At 39.8% G+C, this 12,912-nt stretch overlaps 1 protein-coding gene across 1 annotated transcript in view; it reads left to right on the top strand.

The window, feature by feature from the left end:
* thsd7aa (thrombospondin, type I, domain containing 7Aa) overlaps positions 1–12,912 on the top strand; it is a 174,251-nt gene that overhangs the window by 89,673 nt on the left and 71,666 nt on the right. The window contains exons 5-6 of the mRNA XM_067611663.1: positions 1,334–1,489; positions 6,608–6,811. Coding sequence (XP_067467764.1) covers positions 1,334–1,489; positions 6,608–6,811 — 360 coding nt within the window. The remainder of the gene's footprint in view (positions 1–1,333; positions 1,490–6,607; positions 6,812–12,912) is intronic.

Genomic DNA, 12,912 nt, shown 5'->3' with positions numbered 1-12,912 from the left:
GTTTTTTATTAACATTTATTTTGTACAAATATTTTTAAAATCATTTGGTTTTGGGAAGAAAAAAAAGACCATCAAATACCAGCACACCAGGTTGGTTACATCACTATCTCAGTCTCTCTCCTCTGTTCTGCTGTTATGGCTCAACTAGGGGAGTCACATCCACCTGCTACATGACACACATTTCCTTATTTGGGCATCACTCCCAGAGTTGGGGGTGTTTGCCGGAGATAAAGCTGAGCTACTGACACAAGTGAAGTGCTCCCAAGGGACTCTCCATAACCTGTTGTTCCCCTTCTCCTTTCTACAAAGTTACATTGTAAAAAATAGGCAATAAATGAAAAGCACAAGCAAGAATCTCCTTTTGAAGTTCTTCTCTACATGTTACACAGTGTGCTGTCTCTATGATATGGGTATATTTATTTATATTACTTTGTAACACATTACACCCAAAACTGACTATAACACATCAAACTATATCAAAGAATTAGAAAATATTTGATATTTATTTAATGAAATAGCACCTAATCACATTTTACCATTTGACATTTCACTGACTCCTGTGTTACATGGGCACTCAAGGGCATGCCACATGTATGCACATTAAAGCGACACTGTTAAAGGATGCACCTTCGGCCAAGCAAAGGCAATTTGCATGTGAATGAGGCTGAGTCCTGTTGTGGCACAACCAGAATGATTCATCAACCTGATGACCTTGCAGAGAGTCACCTACAGCTGTTTATAGCTGAGGTCCGCCGAGAATCAGGCCAAATGGATGACTGGCCTGCTGTGCTGGGAAAATAATAAAAGCTTTGTAGATTCAAAGTTGTCTGGTTTTGGGGGTCCGTGGAATGAAAGAGTAGCGTGTTTGCATTTTTTGGTCTTTGATTTTTCAGCTGAGAGGTTTTTTTTTCTGTGGGGATATGGGATTCTGAAGACAGTGCTATCTGAGATCTAAAGACCAACTTCTGTCTTTTTTCTTTTGAAAATTTTTTCACATCTATGTGGTTTGTTCTGTTAATCCATACACATTTCACATAGCATTCAAGACTGGCGTTGAAATACTGTAGTTATTGCACAGCATATATGCATGGCTCTCTGTGCACAGCTTTGAAAATGAATGTAAGGTTACCTTATACCTTATGTGTAAGCTAGAAATTCTGTATTTATTTCTGGGGGTGCAGAGGAAACAACTCACCCACCACCTCAGGATCCCACGTTCAGCTTGGCTTGGAACCTGGCATCATCATTCTTACAGGGTATCAGTGTGTCCCATAGTTACCTCTTAAGTGAATATTCCTTGGTGTAATATTGATATATTTTTGTGTCTCTATAGCATTGCGACCAGTGGACAGTGATCTGTGTTTGGGCATCCCCCCAAACACCACCCAGCTCTGCCATATAAGCTGTCCTGTTGAGTGTGAGGTGTCTTTGTGGAGCGCCTGGGGACCCTGCACCTATGAGAACTGCCAGGACCAGACTGCCAAGAAAGGTAAGAGCTCACTGCAATCATTATAATGCTGTTGTGCTGTACAGTAGGAAATTGTGTTCTATTGGGATTGCAGGCTTAGGACCCTACTGTCCTGAAACTGGACGCAGAAACAAGCACAATTTCATGCTAAAATGAACACTAAAATTGCACTGTGTTACCTTAGCAGCATGAACACAAAGTTAGCTGTGCCAATCTACCCACAGTGGCGCAAGCAGGTGTTCTTAGAGCCAAGAAATCACCAAACAAGTGCAAAAAACTGGACCACCACATGATAAAAATGATAATGGCTTTTTCCCACTGACTTTGTGCCAACATGAAAATAGGGCCCCTAATGTGCTATTGAAGGCTAAAGCCTGTATTGAATTGTATTAATTTTATCTGTTTGTCCAGTATAAAGGTTTTCAAAGTCTGACACTGTTGGCCCCTTCATACCAAACTGAGACAACTGGGCCCCATCAAAACACCCACCATCTGAAATTTCAAATTGTGATAATTGAGTTTTTAGACTGTAATGTTTGTCCAGTGGTTTTCAAGACATGGCACATTATATATTATATATTAGTAACATCATAAAAATACCGAGTGAAACCTGAAAACAATCATATTGATGGATCTGTTTTTATTCTATGTTCCTTGTCTTACTTCGACTTGGGGCATAATCATGCTCTCAGTGTTGAAGATAATACGCTAATAGCTTAGTGCAAGGCCTATAACATAAAGACTGCTAACATAAGTAGTTAGCAGACAGATTGCTAAACTAAGTGGGTAACTGGTTAGCAAACTGGTTTCATCAAGCAAATAAGGATCTATACAATTCAAAAATGATAAACATTCATAAGAATGTGTAAATATGAAACCTTGTTCTGAAATATTGCTGGATATGTTTTCCAGTTTCTCTGGTATCATTTTAGCATTAATTATTTAGATATTAAAGTTAGTATTGGTATCAAAGTCAGAGCCCTGGCCTTGTGACAGCACTAGAGGAGGGCATAAGTTTGAAGTGAGAGCCAAACCGTCACCATTTCCTCCGTGTATTTGTTGGCTGTTATGGCAGGTTGTGCTAGTCCATCTGCAGGTTTGACGCAGTCGTTACTTCAGCCCTTAATTATCCCTGGAACAGCGGCGTCTGCCATGACTAATGCATGTTGACTCTGCCTTAATGAAGCGCCTCATATGAAAGGCGATGGCTGGAAATTCTCCTCCATGCATCTTAATGATGGATCCGCTTGTACTCGCTCATTTGCTCGCTCCACCATTTCTGCTCTCGCTGTCGTCTACTGTACATTGTGTAAAAGTGAATACGAACACACAGACACACACACATCCTCAAGTGTGTGTACCCTGGCTCTCATTATCCAGAAAGATATGGACTCAAAATGGATCTTCCAGAATTTACATCTTTTTATCCCTCTGACACTCAACATGGGAATCAGTCGGCTGTGATTTCAGTGCATCAGTGTGATGACTGTTAGTTTATATTGTATGATCTATATGCAGAGGACTTCACACCTTCCTAGTATTTGACTAATATGCCGTTAACAACAGCTAGAGCTGAACGATTGAGGAAAATATCAAATTACCTTTTCTCTGACCAATATTGCGATTGAGATTTACATTGCATTATTTTCTTATTATTTCAACTCCACACAGGTATCGGTGACCTGTATAGAATTAAACAAAATAGGTTAGTATCAAGCATGAACACACATCTTGTTTTTATCTGAAAAGAACCAGATAAAATGATGCAGTTTCTTGTTGTTATTGTCCTCCCAGGATTCAAGAAAAAAATATTTTCATTGTTTAAGATTATATAGGTGATGTATTTGGCACAACTCAATCATTTTAAATAATAATGTATAGTATTAAAAGGTTCTATATGCAAGACTTGTAAAAGTCTGGGAAATTTACATGTATTAATCGTTTTTTATTGCCAATGGGTTATAATGTAACGTAAAAAAATGAGACCTTCCCTGACTTCCTCAGACAACTGAGGAAGTCAGGGAAGGAGGAAGTCTGTGGACTGATTTCTATGTGAAGGACCTGGGACGGATTTTCCATTAAAATCCAAAGGATGTGATGTTTTTGCGCACTCCAGAATGCCTTCCCTCTCTCCCGCTTACATCAACAAACGACCGGCATAAAGACACAACAACACAACAAAAACGGTGCTATCTGAGTAGAAACACCCTGTAGATATTAGCTCTTCAGCTAATGAGACACCACATTTCACAACAAAACACCCCTGCAATGCCAAGTCGTCCACTCCCAAGCACACACACACAACTAAAACAACATTATTTTCTCAACAAAGGGGCAGAAAACAAGCTCCATAGTGATAGCAGAACATAGCTTACCCCTTTTACTTTTTCTGTTGGTTGTCCAAAGGTCTTAATAAGCACACATTTCACAACAAAACCACAGCGCGTTGCTCCCCGGCCACAGCGCGTTTATCACCCCGGGTATAGCGCATTGATCCCTGGCCATGGCATGTTGCTTCCCTCCCACAGCTCACTAAGCTGGTTTGTGGGTCGGGTCAGGTTCGGGTGTTTGATTAATGCATATTTTTGCAGGTTGGGCAGTGCAGATTGGCTGTCACCGACCAGCGGCCACAGCACAACAAGAGCCTCTATGTGTGTGTTTGTATGTGACAATCCCAAATTATATTGTTGATAGTTCTACACTGTAGCTGGTCAAGCTAATGTGTAGCTTTAGATTAGCTTATGTTATAATATGGTGGTAGATACACAAATAAATGTTTTTATATTAACAATCAATCAAATGTTTAGCAATAATGCCAACTCTGTAGTGTCCTTTTAGGCTCCTTCAGCTAATTGTTTTTGTTTTGGTTTATTATCATCAAATGTATGACTTTTTCTCCAGCAAAAGTAACACAGTGGTTCTTTTTACAGCTAAATCCATACCTGTGTGTAAACCGGCAGTGTAATGTAACTCTGTGGAACAGATTCCCCATAATGTAAAAAAAAACAAACAAACAAAAAACAAATGATGTCACCAAATGTATTGATATCTTGATGACTGATACAGAACAATTATAATCAGCAAAACAATCAAAGTGATCAAATCTGTGATAATGGGTTATTTCTGTATTTTGTTTGTTTGGCACTAACAGAACATTATTGAGGTTCAGAATGTCCCATCAACATCTTATGTCCCTGGAGCCCTGATGGTCTCATCTATCCATTCATATATGGATATGTGTCCTGTACCAAAAGCTTCTGGATGTAAAAACAAGGGATTACAACATTTCAATTTACATTTTTAGTTTTTTCCCTTCACAAGATTCTGCCAGAGAATGCAAAATGATGGCATCTCTAAATAGCTTAACTTGTTCTGAAAAAACAAACAAAAAAACAATATATGATATGCCTGGGTGACACATATAGTGACACTGACATAAGCCTATAAGTGAAGGAAATTAAAAATGAGCAAAACTGCCATAGGGTTCAAAGGGTCAAACTACATGCATGATTGAAAACTGGACCAGCTGTTGGCACAGCTTCTCTTTCAGTGGATTTGATGACTGTTGACCTGATACATCTAAGCAGGCAAGGGCTGAATAGCCTTTTGACATTGGGTCTGGCTCTGGCTCTGACCCCTGGCGCAAGGTAATCTACTTATCATAATGATATCAGAGTAGCTCTCCTCAAATGCAGGACTTCTATAATCAACATGCAATTTAACTGTATTGCCGTCATCTGGTCCTTTTGTGGCACGAAAATGAGTTATCTCAAATTTGTGTTGAGGTAACAGGGTATCTGCAGGACTTAAAAAGTCTTAAATTTCACTAACAGAGGTGTGAATTTGGTCTCTTTCCTGCTGTAGACAGTAACATTTGTTATAAGGGGTTTTTTTTGTATGTGGCTGCAGCTGTCCAACTCTGTCTCCTAGAAATTACATTCATATCTCTCTATATAAAGCAAGAAATCTCTGTCTGTCTGTCTGTAAGTCTGTCCTGTCTGGAGAACTGTTCATCTACTTCATACCTGGCAGGAATATGTGTGAAGTTGTTTGGATGAGTGGTTCTCGAGAAATATATAAAAATACCTCATAAATAACAAAAAGAGTGGAAGAATTATGACCATAAAATGGCATAAAAAAATCCAGGTCCAGGCACTCAAGGTGGGTTTGAAAAATAAAAGTCCTTTATTTCAGTGGGCTAGAGTCATTAAAAAACACGACAAATAAAGGCCTTTTATTCACTTTTCCCTGAGAATCACTGCGCAGCCTTGCTATCCTGAGCTGATGTCATGTCCACGATGGGTCATCACATATGATTGTTTCCATGTATGTATGTCTTCAGTCAAAATGAAGCCTCCAGCTCTGACAGCAGCTGCCTGTGCTGCCTTGCTATCTTGCAGCCGAGCCATTCATAATACACCCTGCAGATAGCAAGTGAGTGATGCCTGATAGAATTGAATTCCCCGCACCCCAAGTCTCATCTTCCTCCATGCCCCCCTCCACCCCCCCCCGATAAAACCCCATCAATGGGTCTAGACACATGACAGTACATGTTCAGCTGACCTGCCTGATTAAATAAAGGTTTTTGAGGGGGAAAGAGAGACAAAAATGAAATAGAATAGAGGAGATTCTGCTGCTTCCACCTGAGTCCCGCAGGCACTCCAAGGCTCTGCCGTCTTATCGGGCTGGAGCAGGAGTGTGGATTAGAGGGTGTGTGACCTTGGCTGGGGTGGAGTTAACACCGCCCCCCATGGAATCATGGAATCCCATGCCCTTGAGCAGAGGAAACGACACATACATGAGAACAAACCCCAGCTGAATGAATGGCTTCCATGCATTAGTCACTTTGGATAAAAGCTAACGTAATGAGAATAAAACATTTTATGAAGTTTGTCTTGGAATTTCAGTCAACTTCAGGCTTAATGGACTGTCATGTTACATGCATTATTATGGTTATCATCAAAGGCACACTGTGACCACAGGGTGAAGTTAATGTGCTTACAGTTGCACAGATTCTGTCAAACTGCGGCAAGTTTTTGCTCAGCAGATGACAGAGGGGTGGGGGATGGCGGCTGTGGTTGATTAGCGGGTCTGGGTTGTGTTCATTGACTTCATTGGGATCCTGTTGTTCTTCAACAGGGTTCAAACTGAGGAAGAGGAAGATCGTCAATGAACCAACGGGTGGGACTGGGAACTGCCCCCATCTGGTGGAGGCAATACCATGCGAAGATCCAAGCTGCTATGACTGGCTGGTGGTTAAACTGGAGGAGTGCATCCCTGATAATGAGAAGGAGTGCGGACCGGGAACACAGATCCCTCAAGTGCAGTGTGTTAACAGTGATGGTGAGTAGATACATGAAATGTTTTACTTTAAAGCAGCTCTTTGTGTCTGGGAGTAACAGGCACCTAAAGCACTTTTTAACTGATCTTCTCTTTTGGTTTTAAGCAGTAATTACTGTACAGGGACCAGTCTAGTGTCACATCATTTGATGTTCATCAGTTGACGCCTGTAGCACCCACTGGGCACATCACCCAGACATGCGTGAGATAAAATTGCTGCTTTTCTGAAGAGCTGACACATCTTGTTGAGAGGAAGTTGGACAGTAGCATATCTCAATGTGCTAACACAGATCAACTTGTGATGACGCATATCAAGTAAAAGCTGGCTCACATAGAGAACAATGGGTGCAGGTGTGTATGACATACATCATACACCACTAGTGTGTGTTGCCTCCAACAGTGTGGGCAGCACTGTTGATGAAGCCTTAGTTTCTTTGTCGCTTTCTTTTCATGCTCTGTTAAAAAATAATGTCCAACTACCAGCTGTTTATCTGTTTATTCTAAGCAACCTCAAACACCTACAGTATCAGACAAGCCCATATAATCATATACATGACATTATATAAATTTGTCAGCTGTATACTGTGGCACTGTAGCTCTCACATTAACATCTGTGTATTAGATCACTGTGGGAATGTTGGAAATCAATGAGCAGACCTGGTCATACTGTTTTTTTATATGATTTCTGCATCAATGTGATGAAGCCAAAAACAGACATTACTATCTCATCCATAAATACTCTCAATTGATTTTTCAGGAAATTTACCATATTGCAATCGATATTGTGAAGCCTTCAGTGCACATACACTGAGAATCAAATTCAGTGAAGTAGGAGACATCTTGTGTCCAGCAGTTAACCTTCTGAAATGAAACATATTTGCATGGAGAAGAAGATGTCATTTTAAGAATTTTTAACTAGGTAATTATTTGTGGAAAAACTGCATCAGACCAAGCGGCAACTACCACAGCTTGAGGCTAAAGCCAATATGGAAGCTAACAGCTGCTGGCTGCTCTAACTGACTCCCATTCAAAAAGCCTAAACCCTAAGTCAATAATATTGTCATTATGGCGAGGCAATGCAAGTTTATTTATAAAGCGCATTTCAGCAACATGGCAATTCAAGGTGCTTTACATAAAACATTAAAGACATCAAGATAAAGTGCAAAAGAAACACACCATAAAAGAACATTTAAATACAATCAAAAACAGTCATTAAAAAATAAATAAAGAGCTAAGAGAATAGAAAATAAAAGCAAGCTAAAATAGTATAAGGCAGGTATAAAATACAAGAATAAATGTTACAATGCAGTGTAAGAAATGAATGAATATTTGATTCAATAAAAGGCAGTGACAAACAGAAAAGTTTCCAGCCCTGATTTGAAAGAACTGAGAGTTGCAGCAGACCTGCAGTTTTCTGGGAGTTTGTTCCAGATATGTGGAGCATAAAAACTGAACGCCGCTTCTCCATGTTTAGTTTTGACTCTGGGGACAGAAAGCAGACCTGGCAATACAGATTATAAACAGCAGTTCAGAAAAGTCATCAAAAAAGGTTGCACAGTATTTAGGTGGCCTGTAGATATTTAGGAACATAGCTCAAGAAGATGCATTCAACTGAAGAGCCTCATATTCAAAAGAGGTAAAAGCGTATCTGTGACGATTGTGTCAAAACTGGTAGAGGTGAATGCCAAGGAGAAAATGGGAGTGGGGCAGGGGAAGGTGTGGGGGGTAAGTTTGGTCCCAGCAGTGACCAGCTCTTTCATCTGGTCAGTTAACTCCAAGAGGGGGTAGGAGGGTGACCTGGATGGGATTTAGGGGGGTGAAGAACCTGAATCCTCACAGGCAGTTGTTGGTGAGAGGGGTGGAGACTCCTCTTCCTCTCGGCTCTGATAAGTCTCATGTTTAAAGCTCTCTTCAGGTGGGGGCTGCGGTGGCTCTCTTTCAAGGTTTCTGTCACACTGTGTTAGGTCTTCCTCCTGTTCTGATTCCTCTTGTCTCTTGTCCTTGGTAGAGGGAACAGACGGGTGATGCAGGAAGTAAAATAGGTTAGAGGTGAACAATTTTACTCCTGACTTGTTAAGACAAAGTCCATCTGCCTTAAAAAGATGTCTGTGGTCCCAAAAAAAAGTTGAGAGCCATGTGTTCAGTGCCAACAATCTGCTGAATCTCTCAACTCCTCTTCTGACTGACGGTAGAGGACCACTGATAAACACCTCAGCATTCAAAGAGCTGACTGTGTTTAACAGATCAATAAAGTCTCGTTTCAATACTTCAGACTGGTGTTTCACTACATCACTGGTCCATATGTGCAATATGATGGTTTTCACAGTTGGATGTGCAGGTTTCTTTCTATCATGTCACAGACCATATCCTTGGGAAAACAGAGTATTTTGGTGTTTTTACTGCACATGTTTCTTACATCTTTTAGAGCAAAGTCACCCACAATCAGACTTTGAGGCTCAGTCGTTAGCTTTTCTAACCTTTTACTTTCTGATTTACTCCCAGTCCTTACCCTGCTGTTTGAAGATGAGAGGTTATCCAGGTTTTCAGACAGAGATCCAGAGTCCAGCAACAGGGGGTAAATCTGTTCTCCAGTTGCACACTTGGTTGTTGGGGAGGTTTGTTGCTAGTTCTCCCCTTTGCAGCTGTTTATAGCTGTGTGGGGGTTTAACAGTTTCATCATTAATTTCACAGCACTTGGCTCTGTCTGTTAGGCCATATTCAGGTCAAATGAGGTGGTGCGGCGAAAACGCCAGTCTTCCCATTGATCTGAATGGGGGTAGTGCATTTTGGCTGAGGCCATTTTGGCCGAAAGAAGAAACGCAACCCAACGTCATTGCGGCTGAAGGCTGCAGTGGCCAATCACAGCCAGAGATCAGACTGATCAGTACTGTAAACTCTGCCATGAGAGAGCACAAAGACATTACTAGGAGGAGGGGAGGACATTTCTCTTCGTTTGATAACATTAAAAGTAAAGTTAGACTTTGCTGTCGGATTCCCAACTCATTTTAAAAAAGACGAGAGAAAAAGAGAGAGAGAGCTGAGAGCACCAGCGAGAGAGAGAGAACAGCAGTACTCGTCCTCCCATTTCCCCGAGAAATGATTTACTCTTAGGTTTTGCACCAAGAGAGTTCCAGGGAGGACTACCACTTGTAGATTTATTACCCGGTACACAGCCCTCTTGTTTCTTGATCTGATCTGATTTTCAGATCTAATTTAAAACTCCTCCCAACTAGGTTTAGCTTGAGCAAGATAGGCAGCTTGTTCCATTGACATGAGGCTGTATATAAAAATGTATTCTTCCCAAAACATGTTTTAAATCTCGTAGGAATAAAATTTGTTAGACTGTCTCGAGTGTTGTGGGAGTGGTTGTTTTTAGATTAAAATGGTTGGAAAGGTAGGGAGGTGCAGATTTGTACATAGTCTTGTGGGAAATATCATCTTAATTTGCACCACACTTTTATCCAAAGGGAGAAGATTCAATTTTGTAAAATGAACTCCATTGAGATGTGTGCAGGGGGATAGCTCTAAAACAACTCCTATTAACTTATTGTGTGCAGTCTGTAATTGTTTTTAAGAGACTGCAAGGAGCTACTGTACCAAAAGGTGGCAGCATAATCAAAATGGCATAACACCAATGCTCCAGAGTTTTTAAGGTTGGTATATCCAACAATTCGGCTTTTCTAGCCAGGAATTTTGTTTTATTGATACTTTTGTTAAGAGCTTTTAAAGCCATGGCTTCCCCTGATAAAAGATTATCCAGAACACATCCATAGTAATTTACTGAAGATTTTGAAGATATTGATGTCTGACCAATCTTTACTATGAAATTAGATGAATTTCTCAATTTAATTCTTGACCAATAGAGGATGGCCTTTGTCTTTCCTACATGAAGGGAAAATTTGTTATCCGAGAGCCACCTCAGAACTTTTTGAATCTCTGTGCTTAAGGTATCTTCCACAACTACTTTTTCTTTGTGGGATGCAAATAATGCAGCATCATCAGCTTATATAAATATATCATAAGAACAGGCCGATTTAAGGTCATTGATATATAATAAAAACATTAATAGCCCTAAAACACTCCCCTTAAGGACACCACAAGTAATGGGTATTGGACTGGATAACATCCCATTGATATCAACCCTTTGATATCTATCTGTAAGACAGGATTTAATCCACCTAATGGCCATATCATTAAAACCCAGAACTTTTAATTTGTAAATTAAAATGCAGTGATCTACCATGTGGAATGCCTTTTGCAGGTCTAACATAACAATTCCACACACTTTAACTGAGTCAATTTCCTTTCTGATTTTGTCTGTCAGAAACAACAGGCAGGATTCGGTAAAGCAAGATTTTCTAAATCCTGACTGAAAGTGAAATAAAATATTATTGTTTTGAATGTACTCCTCAATCTGTTCATGAATTATTTTTCCATTATTTTTGACACTACACATAAAATAGAAACTAGTCTATAGTTCCCCCAATCTATCTTACAACCCTTCTTATAGAGGGGGAGAACTCGAGCACTCTTGAGCTCTGTTGGAACCTTATTCTGTTCAATTGACATATTTATTATATGGGTAACAGATGGAGCAATAATATCTGCTGCATCTCTAAGAAACCTGGCTTGAATTTTATCCAGACCTGCAGCTTTACTAGTGCTGAGTTCCTGAAGTGTCTTCAGGACCTTACTATCACTGTAGAGTGCCTCTATACCTGCTCCTCATTGAATACATCCGAGTGATCAGGGAGCTTATCTACAACATTCTTAGCAACTGTAGTAAAATAGGTATTTAAATAGTCAGCCACTTAAGTTTTGTCTTAGGTGACTTTACCTTTGACCTCCAAGCTGAGCCTAGCAGCTTTTTTTTAATCACCCAAATCCTTGAGAGCCTTTCAAAAGCTTTTTGGGATCCTTTTTATGTTCAATTATTTTTTCTTTGAAGAAGGATTTTTTGGCATTATTGATCAACCTTTGTGCTTCATTGTGTAAGCTCTTATACTGGATAAAACTAGTATCATCCTGGTTATTCTTAAATTCTTTAAAAACTGAATTTCTTAATCTAATGACCTTTAAAATATCATCTGTCATCCAAGGCTCAGTTAGGTCTTAAATGGTGCTATTTTATTCACAACTTGTAGAAATTTTGATATAAATAAATCCCAGGCTTTATCAACATCGTCACAATTCAGATAGACTATAATTTTTAAGGGATCTCATTGTTACTGTATACTGACATTTAAAAACATTTCTTTGAATTTTTTGAGTAGCATAGATAAGAAAATGATCACTCAGACAGCATTCAATTACAGTTTTACAGATGTTCAACAGATTGGACAAACAATAAGATCAATAATTGTTTGGGTAGTAGATGTAACCCTAGTAGGATCATAAATTAACTGATGTAAGCTAAACAGCTGACAGAAATTTCTAAAACTTTTATAAATATTAGTGTTCTTTTTGAAAATGTCCATATTCAAGTGATGCTGACCTCTGATTTTGTAAGATAAACACAGTTATTGCATGTTTCCTCCAGCAGCTCAAAAAATGATGCTCGTCCGGTGACCGATCGCCCCGATTAAGATGGGTTTGGATTTCAGAAGTAAAACATCCAACCATACATCAATTAGGTCATTGTTCAAATCGGATCTAACATTAAAAGCTAATTCTGATCTGGTATACACACATATTCCTCCTTCTTTTCTATTTCTATTTCTTCTCATCACTCCATAATTTTCTATTTCAATTTCTGAATCACAAACAGAGTCATCCAATCATGTTTTGGAGAAATTACCACTCTACTCTGATGGCAGAGACTGCGAATTTCCTGTATCTTTGGAATGAGACTGAATATTAAGATGCAGCAGGTGAAGTCTCCTCCGCGCAAACACAGAATTAAAGTCACTTAGTTCGTCTTTGTGAGTCTCTGTGGCGCCGGACTGACGTTAAGCACTAGCGTTCCTTTTCCTTGCTGGTATAGTGATCCCATCCACTTCTCCCATTCCTGGCACTTGGATCTGGTGTAAAAATCCAATCCTGGATGACTGGAACAGTATAGGCCTTGTCCATTCCTTCACTATCCAACTCCACCCTTCCACGGC

The sequence above is a fragment of the Thunnus thynnus genome, chromosome 15 (genome assembly GCF_963924715.1).
Source record: "Thunnus thynnus chromosome 15, fThuThy2.1, whole genome shotgun sequence".
Taxonomy (NCBI): domain Eukaryota; kingdom Metazoa; phylum Chordata; class Actinopteri; order Scombriformes; family Scombridae; genus Thunnus; species Thunnus thynnus.
The sequence above is the reverse complement of the archived record's forward strand: the minus strand, read 5'-3'. Positions and strand labels throughout refer to the sequence as shown.